We start from the raw sequence: 22,225 nt of genomic DNA, 5'->3' as shown, positions 1-22,225 counted from the left end.
CATCTTACTTATGTCTTATACTTACCTATGTTAGAAACATCTTTTAAAGTTTCACTCATTTTTACAAACGGCTTTATCATGTAATCCATACTCTCAAAAATAAATACAAATAGAATTGTATCCTCTGCTTAATCTAGGATGGGTTTTATGTCAAATAGTAAATGTGAATATTTAAGTAATTAGACATTATTTTTCCTTTTATAAAATTAAAATGGCATGGCAAAAAATAGTTTTTACTTTAAAAGCTAAGGAAATGTTAAGGTGCTTTCTAGTCAAAGTATTTGAATTCATATTGTATGACTTCTTCAGTTAAAGCCAAAATAAGAAAAAGTGATTAAAAAAAACTCCAAGAACTTTTACTAATTAGTTGTAATTAATAGTTTTAGTTCTAAATGTAAAACATTTCTAATAAGTAGAAATCAATAAAAGTGTACTAGTTCAGTAAAACAAAGTCTATACATGTTTGGAGAATTAAAGCATTAAATCAGACTATTCCTTTCCCAATCAAGTGAGATAAATGGGAATCTACTTCATTTCAAAACTGAAATCTCAGTTGATTGCTACCTTTGGATTCTACTGCTTTGGGGGCTGTTTGTTTGCTTCTGACAAACCAAAAAGTACCTCATAGAGAACTTAAGAAACAAACAAGCAAATGGACCACTGTGAACAGAGTCTCCTAATGCATCTTAGATGGGCTTCGTCACACTTAGTGTGCAGCCTCACATGAATGCCTTTCCATTTCAGGAAATGCTGGACATAATGAAAGCAATATATGACATGATGGGGAAATGCACATATCCTGTCCTCAAGGAAGATGCTCCCCGACAGCATGTGGAGACATTTTTCCAGGTGGGAATGAAAGATGGGAGGGAGGAAGGGAGGGAGAGAGTGAGGGAAGGAGGGAGGGAGGGAAGGACGGAAGTTATGAATAGATTTATTGATACTTGCAAAGCACCTTGATGGAAAAAATGGCAAGAAGAATGTTTAATTACAGGGACAGAACAATAGGACACATACTATCTTAATTTCATAATTTGGGCTTTTGAATTTGTTATTAAAGACAATTGCAATTCCATAAGAGTCACTATATCCTGAATACGCTATTCTCTTATTTCCTAAGTGTTGTCATGCAGTTCCTGTTAATAGTAACAAATTCTTGATACTACTCTCCCATTTTATAGATGAAAAATCAAGACTGTACACTTCCATGTAATGTAGGAATCCTGTCATATTTAGAAAACAGTTTAAGTGACTCATGCTTCAGATTACATGGAAAAGGATACAACCTAGGATGATTTGGCCCCACCATTGTAGGACGTCACTAGTTCCTCCTAGCATGCAATTGTCCCACAGAACATATGATGTGCTACATTCTTATCTGTTTCAACCTATTGGGTACGGGAGGCGATCAAAAGGCAATCCAATACAATGCTTTGTTCTTTTCTTTCTCAACAGAAGATGGACAAAAATAAGGATGGTGTTGTTACCATAGATGAGTTCATTGAAAGTTGCCAAAAAGTAAGTAAGGAAAAGAACTACCCCTTTTGTTAGCATCAGCTACAGTGAGCACAGCCAATATGAACTGAGCAACACAGAAATCCAGTGCATAAGCCGAGCAAGATAAGGAGACCAACTTCTCACCTGAAAACAAGCAGATTTATTTGCACATCCAATGTGATAGCATGCCTATCCTGAGGCAAAAATTACACGTGCACTCCCTTTCTTTGTGGAAACCTTCAGAGGTTACTCATTACTGATAAACAAAAACATAGATGCTGGGTGGGTGGTGGTGGCGGTGCACGTATTTAATCCCAGCACTCAGGAGGCAGAGCTGGAAGATCTCTAAGAGCTCAAGGCCAGCCTGGTCTACAGAGTGAATTTAAGCACAGCCAAGGCTACATAGCGAAACCCTGTCTAGAAAAAAACAATAAACAAACAAAAAGCAAAATCAAAAACATAGATTTAAATTACTATTTCTGAAGCTGGAGAGGTGGCTCGGTGGTTAAAAGTACTTGCTGCACCTCTTAGAGTACTTGAGTTCTGTTCCCAGCTCCCAAATCAGGATCTCACAGCTCCATGGAATCTGACACCCTCCTCTGGACTCTGCAGGCAACTACATGCTTGTGTTCACATACCCACACGCAGATATATACACATATATACATAATGAAAAAATGAAACTTTACTTTTTCCAAGACATAGTTCATTTAAAATGCTATGTTTATTTATTGTGTCATCATAGAATTAGAAATCTAGTGCCCCAAACTATGGAAGTTTGTATTGGTCTTTTTATTTTTTTATTAAGAAAAATTTTTCATTCATTTTACACACCAGTCAAAGATCCCCTCTTCCCTTCTCCCGCCCCTGCCAGCCTCCCCTCCCAACCCATCCCCTACTCCCTCTCACAAGAAGGCAAGACCTCCCATGTGGAGGAACATTCAGTAGAGGCAAGTCCAAGCCCTTCCCCCTGCCTCAAGACTGTACAAGGTGTCTCATCTAGGTAGTAGGCTCCACAAAGCCCACTCATGCACCAGAGATGGATTCTGATAGTCAGGGGACCTCCTAAGCAGATCAAGCTACACAACTGTCTCACCATGCAGAGGGCCTAGTCCAGTCTCATGTAGGCTCCACAGCAATTGATTCAACATTCATGAGTTGCCACTAGTTTGGTTTGGTCGTCTCTGCATGTTTCCCCATCATGATCCTGATGCACTTGCTCATAGAATCCCTCTCCTCTCTCTTTGACCGGACACCTAGAGCTCTGTCTAGTGATTGGCTGTGGATCTCTGCATCTGCCTCCATCAGTCATTGGAGGAAAGTTTTGTGATGACAGTTAGGTATTCACCGGTCTGATCTCTGGGGCAAGCCAGTTCAGTTAATTTAAAATTTGTCTGTGTATGTATGTTGTGAGGAAGGAACATGCCATGGCACACATTTGGAGGTTAGAGACAACTTGCAAGAGTTGCTGCTTTGTTGAGCGGTGGTGACGCACGCCTTTAATCCCAGCACTCAAGAGGTAGAGGCAGGCAGATCTCTGTGAGTTCGAGGCCAGCCTGGGATACAGAGTGAGTTCCAGGAAAGGCACAAAGCTACACAGAGAAACCCTGTCTTGAAAAAACAAAACAAAACAAAAAAAGAGTTGGTTCATTCTTTTCTCATTGTGAGTTTCAGGGACCGAATTCAGGTCCTCTGCAAAGTATCATTGATTTAATATACACGGACAAAAAGTAGTATTTTGGCTGAACCCAATAATTGTCCCCACTTATAGAAATAAAGAGAGAAAAATTCTTAGGAGAAATCTAGTAGTTACATGTTGCCTGGAAATCTAGACTTAGCTCACCTAGAGTGATTCAACTCCATGCACGAGTAGAGCTATAATTATAAATAAACATGAACACGTTTGCTGGGGTTTTCTCCTCCTTTAATGGCTCAATTTCAACTTTCCTGATGCCCGCTTGCTTCTCAACTCAACTCTCAAAGTCAACATCTCTGGAAGATTTAAAGTGGTGACATCGACCCACTTAGTGGTGACATAACTCAGTTGGGGGAGTGGCACTACCAGTGCTCCAGCTGTGACTCACCCCCAATCCACATGGCTCACTGGCAGTGTTCACCAACAGTGCAGACGTGCCCCTCAACAGCCCAGCTGGTCAGTGTAGCTCATTTCTAAGGAACAGGGTAAGCCGAGCCCAGCCACTGTACAATGGTTTCTCCTCACCAATCATTTCTCTGGCATTCAGAATCGATTCAGTTTTAAAGACTCCCACAGGCCATACAGATTTAGCAATCACTGACAGCTAAAGAGGCAAAATGGCTGTAAGCATATTGATTATTCTCTGTCCTAGAACATGGATATTTGTAGACTTTCTGTGCTTTGGCTTACAATCTACCTAAAATGCCAAAGTTCCTATCTCTTCCGCTTGGATAATCTCTTGAAGCTCACCATTGAGGTTCTCTAAAGGAGGAAAACTAATACAATGGATATTTTATATATATATGGAGAGAAAGGGGGTTACTAGATTGGCTTACAGAATGCAATTTCAGTAGTTTATGAATGGCTGTCTCACAATGGAGAGCCTGAGAATCTGTAGTTCTTCAGTTCACTGGCTGCATGTCTACACAGTCTCAATCTGGCGCTGGAGCACAAAAGACTACCAAGGAGCTGCTGACCTTCAGTCTATGTGGAAATTTTGAAGAAGTTGATTCTAATATTAGCAAAGGAATACTGTAACAACTGGATAGATCAACTAGCCAGCAGGAGTAAAAGCAAGCAGGCAAGAAGCAAAGTTTTCTTCTTCCACCCACATTTAAAGTGGTTCTTCCTGCTTCAAGTAATTTGATCCATTAAATCCATCCCAGGACTGCCCAGCAGCTTGTTTTAGTAGATCTCATGTGCAGTTAACAACCACCATTAGCCATCTCATTCACTGTTTTGATTCTGACATCATTTGAGAAATACCCTGGTCTAGTACCAAGTAAGACCTAAATGAAATATCTAAAGGCATACTCAAGAAAGCATAAAATGGAACCTTGTGTTTATCTGTATAGAATGGAGAACAGACACATTGGCCCACACAGAGCAGCACAGGAAGGGCAAAGGCCATACTTAGGGGGTACAGCAGTACTTTCCATTAAAAACACAGCAGATAAACTCCTTCTGTTTCTCCCTTACAGGATGAAAACATAATGCGCTCCATGCAGCTCTTTGAGAACGTGATCTAACATGTCAGCGCATCCTCGCTGAAGAGGGAATGTGAAGCTCTCTACACACTTACAAGATGGAGCCGCCCCTTCTAGCATAGATTGCTCAGCTTCACACTGAGGCATATTATGCAAACAGCTTTGATTTAATATAAAACAACCCCTCCTAAAAAGAGTTAAGTTTTCCAGTTCCAAGTCTGCATCTTCTCCACAACATCAATGGGGTCATGAAATGTGTTCACTCGTTTCAGACTCTGAGAATATTCAAAAGGCACAGAATCTGGAATAGTTTTGATCCTTAGCCACGAATTACTGAGGCTTTCACAGTTCAGTGATTTTAAAACACAAGTGGGTCTTCCTACTCGTTTGTATATGTTCAGTCCTGGATTTTAAATGATTTTCTAAAATATTTACATCTGCAATTACTTTCTCGAAAGTCAATGAACTTTCATTTAATTAGAATCACCTGCCACTGAAAAATGAATAAAGATTATTGAAATTTAAAAAAGACCAAAAACACAGTCCCAATTTCTATGGCTTCTCCACCTGCTGTTAAAGTCATTAATGTATTTGGCATTTTTTAAAGAACATCTAAAAAATTAGTTTATTATCAGATGTTAGCATATACCTAAGAAAATTATTTTAGTATTTGTTAATTTTCCATATTAAAGCCAAGGCTCTATATAATCCACGTACCTTTGGACCTGTTTGATCTTACATGTAGACTGTTTTGTATTGTGTCATGAAATAGAAATTCAAAGTGTCATAAAAACCAAGGATGTTTACAGACTTGCAAAGGGTCCAGATGTCTGTCCTCCAACACCTAGTGATGCTTATTAGCAAGCAACCCTAACAGCAGTAAAGGGCAATTCTAGCCACCCCCAAACTCCCTAATGTTCTCACAGCATGTTTATAAGCCATTCAGGGACAGAGAATCCTTGACTGCCCCAAAGGCACCAAGAATGAATATCAAGCAAAATATTCTTTGAAAACACCAGTGATTCTATCATATTGGAAATTACACATAAGACTGTATAGAAAATGATTACAAACATTAAACAGTTCATCTGAATTGCATTATGATTTAGCTCATCATAGAACTTAAAGGATTCAGATTCATTTCCGTGATCTTAAGCCAAAACTGTAGAGTTGCCACAGCAGTACTATAGATACACACACCTTCCCTTGTGTAGAAATATCACAAGTACCAAGAGGATACAGGAGGAGAAAATTTGCAACTGTCTGCAACAATAAATCAGGTATCTATTCTGGTGTAGAGATAGGATGTTGAAAGCTGCCCTGCCATCACCAGTGTAGGAATTAAGAGTAGTACAGTACATGTACACTGAAATCTGCCATCGCGTGTTTGTGTAAACTCAATGTGCACATTTTGTATCTCAAAAGGGAAAATAAAAGCAAAATAAAGTGTTTATTACTCTACTGTGTCTGCCATGGGTCTTTATGTTCTAGCAAGTTTTATACTCAATTACTAGATTTAGACTGTCACTTTCTTTGGGTAGTGCTGCCTACAGAGAAAACCCAAAGCAAGACAGAGGTCAGGCAGCTGCTATAGCAAGCATGGTCTGAGAATGTGACAAGGTACTATAGATCTGAGGAAAGGGAGGACCCAGGACCCAGAAGCAAAAGCCCTGGTGGAGGATGGGCAGGTCTGTAGTATGGTGACTCAGCAACTGCTTGTATTCCTTCAACTGAAAGCTGTGCAACTATCTAAAATAAGAATTGCCAAGGGGTCAACCAGATGTCTGTGGGAAGAGAACAAGGGAGTGCACCATCTAGCCAGTGTTTAGAAGGCATGTAGCTGCTGCCACATAACAATGACTGCCTGTCCCCATGCTTTCCAGTGTGTGGCTATGGTTAGGATTTGGTGTGGCTTTCCAAGTTCCTGCAGCCTCTGTCCTGCCAGGCAGACTGAAAGTCTTATTCCCATTTTTCTATTGCTCTTCCTCTACTCCTTCTTCTTGCAGAATCATCTAGAAGTTTCTAACTCATTAGAAACTCTGGGCTGTACCCCTAAATTATGTCTTAAAAAACCAAGTAACTGAAACACAAATAAGTACTACAATATCACTGAGTACATGTAAAGGACTTTAATTTCTGAATATCTGCATATGTACATCATCAGTATTTTCAGGCTATAAAATGTAAAAGTAATATTTACTTAAATAACGTTTAGGTAGTTTTAACAAGTTGTAATAAACAACATACTTGTAATAGAATTTTCACATTTAGAACAAGGTTTTTAAACTGGAATATTCAGGAAGGAAAAGATGTTCCCAAGCATTCCACATTATAAAATACATATTTGCACATACCAGCTAATAGTGAAGTCACAAATATATACTTGCTATCTTAAATTTTTACAGTCTTGGTAAATATAAAAACCAAATGGCCAAAACCAACCTATAAAAGAAGTGCGCAGCTACAAAGTGATCTTAGAAAGGCTGTAAGTAAAAATATATTGGAAAATATGCATATAGATGAGATCCGTAAATTCACACAGATGACCATGATGCAAAACCCTCACGGAATTCACCTTTTTCACCAGCACTTTAATTGCTTTCCACTAGCACCCGTGCATTTTGTTGACAAACGGCTTCCACAATGAGCTCTCTAGAATGACACGGTCCTGGGAGCCTACTTAATTTGAATGAACGGTGCTGGGAGTCAGGGTGACCCCAACTCAGCAGAGGCCCACTGCAGCCACTGTCAGTGCCTGAGGAAGTAGCCTGGCTTTTGCTGGCTCCCTTATTCAACAGCAGATAGAGCAGTAGGTTGGGATTTTGGATTTGATGACGATAAGACTTCCCTGTCAACAGAAGAAAACATCGTCATTCGAACACAGTCACCCAGTAGGCACTACACTTACAAGTGTTGCTTAGGAAGTATCCAAGACCCAAACAAAAGGAACACAAAGGGCACGACCCAAATTACAGAATAAACAGAACATTTTTCTGAGGGAAATAAAACAGATAACAACCTTTAAGTATCTAAGAAGCAGTGAAGAGTCAGAGCAATATTTAAATGCACCTTCCCTGCACTCCACAAGTACACTGGGGTAATTACTTCTCTGCACCCAAAACCCTGACTTAAAGGAAGATACCAGCAAAGTCTAGCTCTGAGGCTCATACTGGAGACCAAATGAGTTTACTGCTCATGAGGACTCAGCAGAATACTTGTCACAGTTCTCACATACTCTAGAGAGACAGGAAGTGCAGGGAATTAGCCTTACCCAAGACAGATGCCCATGGGGCTGAGGACAAAAGTTAAATTGTCCGTTTGTAAATACTTTCATCTTAAGACTGGTATAGATCAGTTATAACAAAGTGTCTCTGTGCTGTAACAAATGTTTCCATTTGCCCAGTAGCTGAGCCTTCATATTATTATAATCTAGAAAAATCAAAAGCATAGGAAACTCCTATACTAAAAACTCTTGGTTTTTAATTTTGTATTTTTTTATTTAATGTGTATGGGTGTTTTGCCTGAATATATGTCTGTGTACCACATGTACAGAGTGTCCAAAAAGTCTAGAAGTGGGCACTGGATCTTCTGTGGCTGTGAGCCACCATGTGCATGCTGGGAATGGACCCTGGGTCCTCTGGAAGAGGAAGCAGCATTCTTAACCAGTAAGTCATCTCTCCAGCCCCAAGAATTTTTTTTCTAAAGACTCATTAATACTGAAGAAGCTTAATATATGTTTTTAAGTTCTTAGAGAAAGAGGAGCATTCCTTATATTCATGAAGGACAGCAAAATAGCTCCATTAAGCACTGCACTAGCCACGGCAGAAGAAATGCACGACATTGACTCCAGTACAAAGCTTTTTTAAAAAAAATTAGATTCATAAATTCATTAAGTGTATGAGTGGTTTGTTTTCATGCATATCTCTGCACCATGTGCATGCCTGGTGCCTAAGGAGGCCATAAAAAGAATGTCCTGTCCCCTTGGAACTGGAGGAACAGGTGGTTGTGAATCACCATGAAGGTGCAGAGAACTGAACCCAGGTTCTCTGCAAAAGCAACAAGTGCTTTTAACTGCCAAACCATCTCTCTGGCCCCTACTAAACTTTCTTTTGCAATGACAGAAATTATTATTAAAATATAATGTAGGACACACAAGGAACAGTGAAGACGGAGGAATATTTAAGATCCCTTATAACCACAACCCCTTTTTCTTTTTAAATTCAGTATCTGCAATATCTAAAGCTAGTAAGATTGAGTAACAACAGAAGGAGTCCTCTCTCTCTAGGACCATAGACTGGCCAACTACAACATCTGTAGGCAAGATCTAAGCAACAATGTTAGGTTTCTGGAATATATCTATATTGTAACTTTCCCAATCTAACATACAGACATCCACAAATGTCACATGATGATCCTTTCTCTTTTTCCTGATCCATTCCCTAACACGGTTTCCTGAAGTTACAGATTAAAATTGACCTTCTGTTCACTTGCATTTCACAAGGGAGGAAAGGGCAATACATTTGGGATTCAGACTCTTAGATGATCAAGTACATTTACCAGTAAGTACTTCATCAGAAATGGAGACACTGGTCTGGCTATGGGCTGGTTCTGCATGTCCTCGGTGTCTAAATACAAATCTCCTGACTTGAACTTAAAGACAACAAAGAAATGCATGTTCTAACAGCCCTTTTGAGGCTTAGTTCCTCTGCATAAACTTTAGGTGTTCATTGCAAAAACAATATACTCAATTTAAGGATTATTAACATAAGCAGAATCAGCTAATTAAGGCATGGTCAGCAAAACATTGTACATAATCATATATATTTTCTTCTAATTAATTATTTAGAAAACATGGAAAATGAAAGTTCTACATTGTTAGGCTAACTAGCTGAATACATCTTTCAAATTATGAAAATGCAGTTAATTTTGCTGATATCATATAGTAATAAAATTCCCATATTCCTCCCCTTGAAAAGTTGGGAAAAAAATCAGATCAACTCTTGCAGAATGTATACATGCTATGCTAATGTGGAAATGGCATTTCCATGTACAAGGAGATTCTAAAACTCAGAAGAAGAAAACAAGGCAGATTAAAGGGGAATCGAGAACCAGGAGCACAGGGAGCTCAGGTAATACCTGCTTAGCTCACATAAGGACCTGAGGTTTCTTTCTAGTACAGCCAAGTACAGAAATAAATAAGATACAATTTTTAAAAACTTTTTTTGGGTTGGGCTAAGTTAGTCATCCTTCAACCTTTTCACAGGTCAAAACAAAGTAAGTAAAACAGTTTAAAGAGAAAAACTAAGAGTACACTACCAAGACCACTTTTATTTACCCGCCTGGTTCTACAAAAGCCATCTTAAAAACTATACCATCCCAGCCAGGCGGTGGTGGCGCACAGCTTTAATCTCAACACTGGGGAGGCAGAGGCAGGAGGATCCCTATGAGTTCGAGGCCAGCCTAGGCTACAGAGTAAGTTCCAGGAAAGGCTCCAATGCTACACAGAGAAATCCTGTCTCAAAAACAAACAAACAAACAAACAAACAAACAACAAAAAAAAACTATACCATCCCAAAAAACTAAGTTCTTAGTCTGAAAGATGACAGACCAGATATTTTCAAATTAGACTTGCAGCTGTAATGAGTTAACATAAGCTAATCACATATGGATTCTCCGAATAGGACTGAAAGTCAATGTACAGAAGCAATGCATGCTTACAGGTACAGCATTCTACTTACACTCCCGCCGTGCTGCTCCAGCTTTTGCAAGGCACTGGTGATGGGTTCTTTGAATTTTTTGTCCATTAGCCTCTTGGAAAGCTTTTGAAGATTGGAGGAGAGGGAATTCCAAAATAAATAAATAAAGTTGCCATAAGCACAAGTAACTTTCAAAGATTTCTTAATTAAGAACACAAAGTTTGTTTCAGTAATGTTTCACTAAAATTTACTTTATAGAGATATAACATTTGGTTAAAAGTTGAATTTATGTGCTGTGGGATGTTCTGTATGGCAAATGTGTTGCTGATTGGTCAGTAAATAAATCACTGATTGGCCATTGGCTAGGCAGGAAGTGTAGGCGGGACAAGGAGGAGAATAAAGCTGGGAAGTGGAAGGCTGAGAGAGAGAGACACTGCCAGCCGCCATGATGACAAGCCGCATGTGAAGATGCCGGTAAGCCACGAGCCATGTGGCAAAGTATAGATTAATAGAAATGGATTAATTTAAGCTGTAAGAACAGTTAGCAAGAAGCCTGCCACGGCCATACAGTTTGTAAGCAATATAAGTCTCTGTGTTTACTTGGTCAGGTCTGAGTGGCTGTGGGACTGGCAGGTGACAGAGATTTGCCCTGACTGTGGGCCAGGCAGGAAAACTCAAGCTACATTTATGTCCTTTCAAGCACTACCTATTCTACAATATCTGCTATGATAACACATTTTCTGGGGCTGGGGAAATGACTGACTTCAATTCCCAAGACTCACAGAAATAGTTGGGCATGGTGCCTTATGTTTATAATTCCAGCACTGAGGAAGCAAAAACAAAAGGCTCCTTGGGATTCACTGCCTGGACAATGCAACCTAACTGGTGAGCTCCAGGTAAATGGAAGACTCATTTTTCAGGAGGTGGACAATATTTCTGAGGACAACACTTGAGATGGTTCTCTACATTCCACATGTATGCATACATGCACACACAACCACACATGTACTCACACAGAAATAAAGTTTTCAAAAGCATGGCATACTTTTCCATTTTGTCACATGTAAGACCATGCAGAGAACTATGACAGAAAGCCATACCTCCAAAGCACATGTTACCTAATAATAAGAGGGAACTAAGTAATAATGACTGATGGAGGAATCAGATGAGAAACCACAAAACTACTTATCTCTGGTTACATCCTAAACAGACTCTAGCTAAAAACACAAGAAGTTTGTTTAAACGGGAGAGCATATGTGCAGGCAGACAGATGTGCAAGGCACTAGCAGAGAAGCAGTGCTTTGAAGGTAGTCGGGAACAAAGGTACCAGTATTCCCATATAATACATGCATTTCTGTGGACAACAACCTAGATATTTCAGCTCCAACTAGCCATGCTCTCAGGTAAACATTCTGGAAACACAGTCAACATAGGTTTAATAGAATGATACTGAGCACTTTTTATTATAAACCTCAAGTCAGCTTTGTAAGCTTAATCCATTAGGAAATATTGGAGAAGCAATGTCTACTACTAAACTATTCTGTGACCCACTTAGTCTAATCTTGTTGCTCAGGATAAATAGTAACACTGACTGTCAAAGTGACCAGATAGAGAAACGCCTGAGTAAATAAAGCAAGCCTTTGGTTTGTCTTCTAGGGGAGGGTTTTCCAGAGAGTAAGTTCATGAGGCTCTGCCCAAGGAGTGGACTTATCCTTGTTGGATTCTTCATGTGGTGGTGTTATTGAGAGGAAGCAGGAAGTGGGAGGTGGGGGTTAGTGGAGAAAGGTTACTGAGACCCTGAGCCCTTCCTATGTGCCCATCCATATCTCATGTCCACTATGAAGTCACCTGTTCCGCACTCCCATCCTTCCCGCCATGAAGGACTGACACCTGGAAAACTTTGAGACCAGACAAATCTTTCCTACGGTTCGGTTGTTTCTGCCAGGTATGTTACTACAAGGACAAGAAAATGCCTTTTGATGGATTTGAGCTAGGCTAGTGGTTGATTGAAGACTGGGGTTATGAGGACATATGCGCAGCTACTCTACTCTCTGCGGTACTCACACTTGTAAGCAGATGTTTCAGATGGCCATTCAGAGATGGGCCAACGACCACACTTAGCTGTACGAGTGCATCCAGTCCTCTTTCAAACACTTCATCATCAGAATGGACCTGTGGGGCCAGTGAAGAGGAAAATTAAAGCCAACACAACCCTCTGAAAGAGACTCTGGTTCTCTCATTCGGAACTTTTCCATGGCCCTTTGTGAGTAATTCTACTTTTTACTTTCAGAACAGACTTTCTAGTAGAATTAGTACACTTACATCTGAATGGGACTTGTTCGTTGGTCTGAGGGTGTGGGGAGAGGTAAAGGGACAGAATGGGGAAAAAAGGAAGGGAAGATAGGTTAGGGAAAAGAGCAAGCAGGAGGGGGACAAGTGGGATTAAGCATCTAATCCTAGAAACTGCTCAACACAGAATTTGGGGAGTAAGCTTTAATGCACCGTATCTAGAGGTAAGCAATTTCCACCAGAGAAGGGCAGTTACTAAGATTTAAGATTCATCTAGCACACAGAGCCCAAACAGAGTAACCTGAGGTTTTCTCCTCTAACTACCCAAAAGGTTTCCTTTTATTCCCAGGACCCTGAGACATCCTCTAAAGTGGTCCAATGCACAACTGTAAAACTCTGAGTAACTGTGGTTTGACATTGCACATACCTGACAAACCCAGAGCTAAAACACTAATCTGCATGTACTATGGGGAGGCAAGGAGCAGACAGTGTTCTCCTGGATCAGAGTTTTCATCCATATCATCTAAGTGGGAATAATGAAGTCTAGGGAAGTCAATGACTTACCAGAGCTGCCTTCAGCACAGGGATGAGTCTAGGTAGCAAAGGTACAGCTTTTTCAGGAGCGCCCTGGACCAGAAGTAATTCCCTAAAGCCCTCCTTGGACACAAAGGTATAAGGATGCTTTGTCTCCCTCAGACCCTGCCAAAGACAATACAGACACAGAAACATGATTCATTCGCTATTCTCTACCTTTTTATTATGTTAATAACCACAAAACTCAATGCTCCTAACAGAAGTGAAACTAGAAGTTTGCTAATGTCATTCTAATCACAATGAGCAAAATTTCAGCAATTATTTTTTATTATACCAAGAAATCATGTAACAAAAGATACAGGATGCAAAAGTCTCTACCCTCACATGGAATGAAAAAAGAACGACAGCAAGAAAAGGAAAATCAACAGAGTAACAAAAAGGGAAGAAAAAACTAATGGGATAAAAAAGAAAAAGTTAAAAGAAAAATAAGGACAGATAAGTGGGAGAGAGGTGGAGGGAAAGGAAAACCTGATGAGAGAAGATAAAGAAGCCATCCAACACTGAGATCACTGCTTCCTAGGGGACACTGAAGGACAGCAAGGTGCCCACTGTGTGTTCTGCACTAGACCCTCAATGTACTCAGTGAGTTCCTCCAATGGATCTCCTCCTTCACATTTAAATACACTAACATATTTAGAAAGGCAGTCCTGTGTTGGCTGGGACAGTGTTAGAACCAAAATCTGCTGCTCACAGCGGGACATAACCTGAAAACACAATCTGTGTACAGCACTGTTCATGGTGCCCTTCCTCCCAAGTGCCTTAGAAAAGAGTGGTCTGTACAGAGATCCACGGCCAGGCACCAGGCTGAGTTCCGGGAATCCAATTGATGAGAGAGAGGAGAGATACTGCAGATGAGGGACGTCGAGATCATGATGGGAGGATGTGCAGAGATGACGGAGCGCACTAGTAGAAACCCATGAACTGTGGACTGGTGGCTGTGGAGCCCCCATGGGACTGGACTAGGCCCTCTGGACATGGAAGATGGTTGTTTGGCTCAAACTGTTTGGGGGGCACCCAGGCAGGGGGATCGGGATCTGTCCCTGGTCTATGGGCAGGCTTCTGGTTAATCCGGTGCCTGTGGTGTGACACTTTGCACAGCCTTGGTGCAATGGGAAGGAGCTTGGACCTGCCTAGGCTCAGTGAGCTGGGCTCTGCTGATTCCCCATGGGAGACCTTGATTTGGGGGATGTGGGGATGCAGGGTGGCTTGGGAAAGAGGGCTGGGAAGTGGGAGGAGGGAGGGGGGAGGTCTGTGGATAGCACGAGGAGTGAGTAGAAATTTTCTTAATAAAGAAAAAAAAAGAACATAAAAAAAGAAATTGCTTTTGGAAAAAAAATTATAATAGTAATAGTCATGCTGTAAGGTGCGTTCTGGTCTTCAAAATAGTATTTGAGACAAACTACTTATTCACTAAATACTTGTATGCCCTAAAAACTAAAAAAAAAAAAAAAAAAAAAAAAAAAAAAAAGAGTAGTCTGTACTCATAACTTAGCAGCCATTACTAGAGGACAAAGAATGACATCTGACGTTTGAATAAGATCCAACAAAGTGAAGAGAAAGGCAAGAGCAATGCCCTGGATCTCTCCGTGAAGCAGGTTTAAACAAGCAGCAAAGCCATGTCACAAAGGCCAACTTCCAATAGTCTGTCAATCGGACCTGAGTATCTGCTTCCAAATAGTGGTCAAATGGCCCCTTCCCAGTGTCCTACCATGCTTTCGACAACAAAAGCACCAACACGCAAATCATTCTCTAAGAGGTTCAGTGCCTGTCCTACAGTACCTGGGTCTTACTCATTTTTGAGATGGAAAATCGAAAGTCAAAGCTGAAATGGATCTCAAAAGTGGTCTGTCTGTCCTCCTTCCCCATTACTAAGTGAGTAGGAGAGAAAGGAAACTGCTGCCTAGTACGGAAACTCATTTAACGGGGTTGGACCACAGGTTTATACATACACAGGACTGATCTTGGCCACTGAGATAGCGTGGCAGGTAAAGGCAATTCCACCTAAGCCTGATACATGTGATATCCCATATGGTGTAAGGAGAGAAGTGTCCTCTGACTCCTAAACCCACTCCACGGTACAACCATACTTACACACTCACATAACAAAAAATCACCAAATGTTTTAGAAGGACTGGTATTAATGAGGTGTAAAGGCAGAAGCCCTTTACTGACTTCACAAATTAAAGTACTTTGTACACTCTAATCATTTGGACTATGTAATGTATCGCTAGTTTTGATTAGTTTAAAGCATGGTTTGCTATTTTTTATAAAAGATTTATGTCTAAAAAAAAAAAACTAAGTATGATATACCATCCATTTCATTTAGCTATAAATCCCTATTAGAATTTCATTTTTATAAGACTAGTCAAGCTATTTATTTTATATAAATATGTGTGTATGTGTGCACATGTACACATGTATGCATATAAAATGTCTTGTATATGTGCACACACACACATATATAACAATCACAATTACTTGCTTAGAATACAATATTTTAGTGTCTCTTGCTTGATATTTATTTTTAAAAGGATAGAATGAGATGTATTTATAAGGTACAAAATAACAATGAAATTTTAAAAATATTTTTTCTATTGGCACTCAGGAGAGCTAGAATGTTTTACCTCAGCTAAAGTAATTAGAAGCGGGTCAAATGGAAGAATTTCAGGCGGGCATTCCCACTGTAATCTGTGTTTTACTGAGCCATGTACCAATCTAAAATACAAAAGTCAGAAAAAGTAATAGGAACCCCATAAGCAAATGCAGGGAGCTTATCACACAATACTCTTGCAGGAACAGAGTCGCAGTAGAATTATTTTGTGATATACAGCAGTATTACTGTACTCATAGGACATGGACAATGTAAAGCAGGTAAACAATTCTTCATATTCCCACATTACCCACAAAACTGTTTAGTAAGCTTGTATTGTAAAACTTTGAATTTATATTTTTATTTAAGCATGTCACTCTCTCAGAATCTTGATATACATGTTGCACCGATCTTTCTCAGACACAATTATAACAAAATAGGTAACCTACAGAAAATGAAAACATGTAGTAATAAGAAAAGGTAAGGTTTACAGAGAACATTGGCCTAACACTGGTAACACTAATAATCTGAAGGCAAACCTGTTTTATTCCTTGTTAAAGAGAAAAAACTATGGCTAGGAAGATGAAATGGCCTGTTGGAGGTTACAAGCAGTCCTGAATTAAGGCCTCTCACTGTCCCCCAGAGCCATTCCTGAACCATAACTGATGAGTTTACAATTCAGTGCGCTACGGTCCTGACTGTGAATAACAGGTCACTCCCAAACATCTTCTTGGTTTCACCTGTCTCTACAGCCTAACTTCTTCACTGCTACAGTCACAACTGCAAGTGGTCTCACCAAGGTATCAGTTTTTACATTTCCAGAAAATCTGATTTACTCTGGGGAAAAGAACTCAGAAATTTAAAATCAGATAAAGCTTCAGTCTCAGTGTGTGTGAGACAGCGTCTCATGTAGAACAGACTGGCCTCAAACCACTATGTAGCCATGGTGACGTTCCTCATGCTTCCCCATCCCAGTGCTGGGATTACAGGTATCGAGGACCATGCCAAGTTTATGGAGTGTTGGGAGATAGAACTCAAGGCTTTATACATGGTAGAAAGCACTGTATCAACTGAACTATACCCCTAATTACTCAAATTAGAATCTAAGGATAAAATAGCAATACTAAATTCAGGAATGCTTTGTTGGCTTATTTTTCACTTCAAATTTGAAGATACCATTTTTAAAAAAATGCATTTTTGAAATTCCAGAACCAAACATAAAAACTGATGTTGTAGTTATCCCTTCTATGACATTAAAAATAAAATTCTACCCCATGAAGAACATGAAAAAAGGCATCAAGAATTTTTCCAAAAAGAAGCAATAATAGCCATATATACTTATTATGAAATAATATTCCACTGTCAGTATTTACATAACCAACAACGTAGGGCTTTTTTATTTGCAACTTGCAAGAGCCTGTGCATGCTTAAATTAGTTGTAACCAAAGAGGCACACTCAGTTCAATTTAATTTCTGAAATTGTTTGGTGTTTTACTATAGATCTTAGTAATTACATATTGGAGTGGAGGTGATTTTTGCCAACAACGTCCAGGGATTGATACCAATTCAACAGTCAAGGTAATAAGTCACCTTGATTTAAATCTCACTAGCAAATAAATCTTCAACTAATATAAACTGAATCACATATTGACTTCACTCAACTGTTTTGAACCACACAGTCAGCTACGCACTGCATCGATTTTACCTGCAAGGAATGCCTCCTTTAGAGTAGATCGCCGCAAATGCAGAAGGGGCTCGTGACTGTCCACCGAACTGAAATTCAACAACAACAACATCACCACTACCTCCAGTTCCTGATACCTTCCATTTTAGTCCTGCTGAGACCAGAGGTTAAAACAAAACAAAACAAAATACCCCACTGTGTTACTTTGTGCACATCCCTGGTTCAGCCACATGACTGGAAAACACACACACACACACACACACACACACACACACACAAAACCAAGCTGAGAAGTTATTTTTATCAATCTCTAGTTTGGCTCAAAGCATTGCAGGAGGCTGGAACTGTGCAGAGCAAACTATCTTTCCACTTTCTCAGCCAGTCTGAATCTTCAAAATGAGGGCTAAATAAAGAATTAGGGAATTGAGGATAGGGGAAGTAGAGATTTGCTACCCATCACTGTATGTCCCACATGTCCATCAGCCAAGCATAGATATGTAGAGACTAGGGAATCTATTTAACTTCTTCTGTGCAACAAGGGATTAGGCTTGGTAGAGTCAAAGATCAGGACCCAGTCTTACAAACATATAACTGAATGCATCTTCCAGATTACAGAAGTGGTGCTAAGGACAGAGAGTACATTTATTTGTAGCCAGCATGATATGTCCTGCATGCCCTTCGGCCAAGTATAGATATGCAGAGGTCAGAGAATTTGTGTAACTTCTCCAAATTGGCTTTATACTTCTATTAAACAAAGGATCATATTATGATTTCTGGTGGACTGAATTTGTAGAACATAAAGGAATAGTTGGAGTTTTATGTGACTACAGTAGCACATGAATAATTAATGCATAGCAATTGAATAGTTCACTGACATTAGGAAGCAGGATAGAAAATTAGAAAGCTGACATACAATTAAGAATGTAACAAAATTAACATAACTAGCTCAAAACTAGCAAAAAGGAAATCCATGAGAGCATTCAGAATAGTTAAGCTGTAATCAGCTAAATGCCTATTTCTTGAATAGTTAAACTGTAATCAGATAAAGGCCTATTTCTTGTGAAAATGTACTGCCTGAGGAATCTCTACTCACAGGGTTAATTGTTTTAGGGTTGAGTTTATCACTTGGCCGAGGATGAACCCTTCTTGCAGCCTCTGGAGAACTGGTTAATGAGGAGGATTTGCTCCGCTGACCTGTCATCCTGTGTTTTACTTGTGCACTTGAGGATGTCCTTTGATCATAATTACCTAGGGAGAAAAAAAAATCAGATCGGTACAAAAGACAAATAAGCAACAGAAACTCTCCCTAACACAGAACACAGACTGTATCATTAACAAACCTGGCCTCTCCCTTTGAAAAAGCAAAGTTCTGTACCTGTTGCTCTGTTTCTCAACTGCACACCTCCAGGGTACTCCGATTTCTGCATGGCTTCCCTTTCACTCTTGCAGTTAATGGAATGATTTCAGAATCTGTTGATGTGCCATAAACACAAGACCAAAATGAATTTACAGATGTGGGTATGGAGGCCCAAGCTTGCCATCTTTTTTCAATAGCTTTCAACCTTATTATTGAGGCAGGATCTTTCACCACGTCCAGAGCTCCTCTTATTAGCTAATGTGGCTCTAGTGAGCATCATGCAAGAGATTCCCTGTCTGTGTCTCCTAAGTGCGGAGATGAAAGACAGGCCACCACAACCACAAGGATTCTGGGCGGTCAGATTCTTTACCAGCTGAGCTATCTCCTCTGCCCTATTTTCTAATTTAAATGAGTTTAAAAGCCAACAAATCTCTTCATTTGAAAAGCTTTTGAAGTCTAGAAAATAGAGCTTCCAAGGTTTTTAAGGATTCCATGTAGTTTGTGTCATGTGTGTATTCACATATGCCTGTTAATGTGTGAAAGTAGGTGAGGCCAGAGGTTGGCATTAGGTATCTCTCCACCATTTTGTGAACCAGGCTTTCTCACTGAACCTGGAGCTTATAGATTCTACTAGGCTGATCTGCAAGCTCCTAGGATCTTTTAAAAATAATAGTTGCTTGATTTTTAGACAGGGTCTCATTATATAGTTCTGGGTGGCCTGTAGCTTGCTTTGTAGACCAGGTAGGACTTGAACTTAGAGATCTGCCTGCCTATGTTTCTGGAGTGCTGGGAGTGTTTAAAGGCATGTGAGAACATGACTGGCAAAAATAATTATTTTTAAGGTATTTTTGTTTTTATTTACTTCTTATTCTCTCACACAATACATCCCAACTGGCCACCCCTCTCTCTACTCCTCTCAGTTCCGACTCACCACCACCACCACCACCACCACCACTACCACCACCACCTCCACTCCTCTCCAGATCTACTGCTGCTCTGTCTCCCTTTAGAAAAGAACAGGCCTCCCAGGGATATCAACGGAACATGGCATAACAAGATACAGTAAGAATAGGTACAATCTCTCATATGAGGACTGGACAAAGCAACCCAGTAAGAGGAAAAGGGTCCCAAGAGCAGGCAAAAGAGTCAGAAACACCACCATTCCCACTCTTTGAAGTCCCACAAACACCTCAAGCTAAACAACCACAACTAATATGCAGGGGACCTACATGGAGTAAAACCATTCAAGCTCCGTAACTGCTGCTTTAGTCTCTGTGAGCCCTTATGAGCTCACTTGGTTGATTCTGTGGGCCATGTTCTCCTGATGTCCTCAATCTCTCTGGCTCCTTACAATGCTTCCCCCAACTTCTTTGGCAGGGATCCTAGAGCTCCGCCAAATGTTTAGTTGTGGGTCTCTGCATCTGCTCCCATCAGCTGCTGGAGGAAGCCTTTCTGATGATAATGGGGCTAGGCAGGGATGGCTGAGTGGTTGAGAGCATGGGCTGCTCTTTCAGAGGTCCTGAGTTTAATTTCTAGCAACCATATGGTGATTCACAACCACCTATAAAGGAACTTGATCCCCTCCTCTGGCATTCAGGAGCTTATGTATATGACAGAAGAGTTTATGTATAAGACAGAGCTTACATAAAATACATAAATAAATATTTAAACAAAAAATTAATTGTTAATGGTATCACTCTTTATTTTAAAAGATAGAGTAAATATGTTTGGTTAAAAAATATATATCCACTGACAAGCACGGACGCACGTAGCTCGTGAAAGAAAAAAACCTTTCCCTCGCCTTTAGACTACTTTTTTCTTTAAATGACTTTAGGTGGGTGGTGTAAAGGGGTAGGGACAAGAAGAAATGAAGAGGTGAAAAACTTTGTTATAAATACTGTCCAAGTAACCCCTCGTTTCTTTCTTAGAATTCTAAGTAAACATCGGAATACAGAAGTCCACTAAATGTGGAACGCCTAAATTATGTCACAATGTCAGAAGGAAAAACAACAAACATAATACAAATCCCCTGTCACTGAGCCTCTGCCTAAAAGGGACTGGTGGCACCTGTATATGCTAGGAAACCACTGCATCTTTGTTTTACAAATACCAAATTTCAGTACCCACCTTCCCCAGTTTAAGACCACTGGACTAATCTAATTGTCCGACAATTTTCTTCTACTCTCTAATTAGAAACCTAGAGAGCCCCAAAAAGTGCAAAAGGCGCTCAGCTAAAGCAGCTGCGTTCCGTCTGCAAAGGTCCTTCAAACCCCAAACGGACAACCCTATTTCCTTTGTTATCACGAAGTAAAAATCTGCTTCCCATCACCAAACCCACCCACTTCGAAGCACCTAAGTTCAATTCAGCTCCAGGGTGTTGCTAAAGTTGAAAATGAGGAAGCGTGTAGACACCGCTAGAGGAAAAAAAAAAAAAGCTTTGAAAATTGGGAGACAGGGTGAGCGGACTCCAGTTGGAATACTCTGAAGTTCCCAGAGCTGCTCTGGTGTCCCTAGCAACAAGCTCGGGCGGCTCTAGCTAAGGGACGCCAACCTGGAAGGGCCCCCACGCCGAGACCCCGCCCTGTCGCCCGCGCCTACCGCCTGCCACGCCGCTCGCGCCGCCCCCCGGTGGGGCTGCAGTCCGGCCCTCCGAGCCCAAGCCAGCGGCCCCCGCAGCGGGGAGCCGTGATCCAGGAAACCGGCTTCAAGTAGCATACACATCCGGCGCCGCGCGGTGACGTCACACGCGCGACGCCCGTTCTAAACCAATCATAGGGAGGCCACAGAGGCGTTTGGGAGGTTGCCGGGCAACGACTTGGCATTCTAAGGGTTACTGTCCAGCAAGAGCTCAGGTAACCGTCTCAGGTGACAAAGGAGCCCCTGGGAGACCTTAAAGGAAGGTTAAGTTTTAGTTTCCAGAGAAGATACGCTGATTCTCTCTAGACGATGATTCTCTCCGGTTCTCCAGTCCGGCTTCTCTCCATGTACATGCTTAGGTACTGACTACCATGAGGTTTTAGCTTCCTGTCATACTAATTCTTTTCCTGTCATACAGTACGACTCCATTTGCTGTTTCATTCAACTGCAGAATGCTTCCCTAAATGTGTAGCTATAAACATATTCTTTTGTCTTTTGGATTACATTCATGAAATTGGTGCTGGAGGAGAATGTGTCCCTTTGCAATTCCATATGGCTATAGAACTACATCCTTATCGAGAGAGAGACGAGAGAGAGACAGAGATAGAGACAGAGACAGAGACAGAGAAACACTGGGCTGGCTGTGGGCTTTTGAAAAAGCCCAATGGCACACTTTCTCCAACAAGGCCACACCTATT

At 40.6% G+C, this 22,225-nt stretch overlaps 2 protein-coding genes across 3 annotated transcripts in view; one reads left to right on the top strand and one right to left on the bottom strand.

Moving 5' to 3' along the window:
- The window catches only part of Kcnip4 (potassium voltage-gated channel interacting protein 4), a 105,311-nt gene extending 99,199 nt beyond the window's left edge, over positions 1-6,112 (top strand). Inside the window, exons 5-7 of the mRNA XM_059275863.1 lie at positions 745-849; positions 1,456-1,518; positions 4,675-6,112. Of these exons, the coding sequence (XP_059131846.1) occupies positions 745-849; positions 1,456-1,518; positions 4,675-4,722 (216 nt within the window). The 3' untranslated portion in view covers positions 4,723-6,112. The remainder of the gene's footprint in view (positions 1-744; positions 850-1,455; positions 1,519-4,674) is intronic.
- Positions 6,113-6,794: 682 nt separating this feature from the next.
- Positions 6,795-21,628, bottom strand: Pacrgl (parkin coregulated like). 2 transcript variants are annotated; one of them, XM_059275861.1, is made up of 10 exons: positions 21,489-21,628; positions 18,909-19,011; positions 18,627-18,781; positions 17,555-17,622; positions 15,884-15,974; positions 13,230-13,364; positions 12,441-12,548; positions 10,419-10,499; positions 9,238-9,330; positions 6,795-7,528 (listed from the first exon to the last, which is right to left on the bottom strand). In XM_059275861.1, exons 2-10 carry the CDS (start codon positions 18,958-18,960, stop codon positions 7,472-7,474), a joined length of 840 nt encoding a protein of 279 aa, XP_059131844.1. In that variant the 5' UTR covers positions 18,961-19,011; positions 21,489-21,628; the 3' UTR covers positions 6,795-7,471. The 2 variants fall into 2 exon arrangements, with proteins under 2 accessions (XP_059131844.1, XP_059131845.1); XM_059275862.1 differs by lacking the exon at positions 9,238-9,330.
- Between the last annotated feature and the right edge of the window lie 597 nt (positions 21,629-22,225).

The sequence above is a fragment of the Peromyscus eremicus genome, chromosome 10 (assembly GCF_949786415.1).
Source record: "Peromyscus eremicus chromosome 10, PerEre_H2_v1, whole genome shotgun sequence".
NCBI classification, from domain to species: Eukaryota; Metazoa; Chordata; class Mammalia; order Rodentia; family Cricetidae; genus Peromyscus; species Peromyscus eremicus.
The sequence above is the reverse complement of the archived record's forward strand: the minus strand, read 5'-3'. Positions and strand labels throughout refer to the sequence as shown.

What these genes read in the sequence shown, in the direction of transcription:
- Pacrgl (XM_059275861.1), bottom strand. Translation starts at nt 18,960, where the DNA reads ATGCAGAAATCGGAGTACCCTGGAGGTGTGCAGTTGAGAAACAGAGCA. An exon ending in TGAAACATCTGCTTACAAGT is followed by an intron (nt 10,500 to 12,440) that starts GTGAGTACCGCA and finishes AATCTTCAAAAG; the next exon opens with CTTTCCAAGAGGCTAATGGA. An exon ending in TGGAGCAGCACGGCGGGAGT is followed by an intron (nt 9,331 to 10,418) that starts GTAAGTAGAATG and finishes GTTGTCTTTAAG; the next exon opens with TTCAAGTCAGGAGATTTGTA.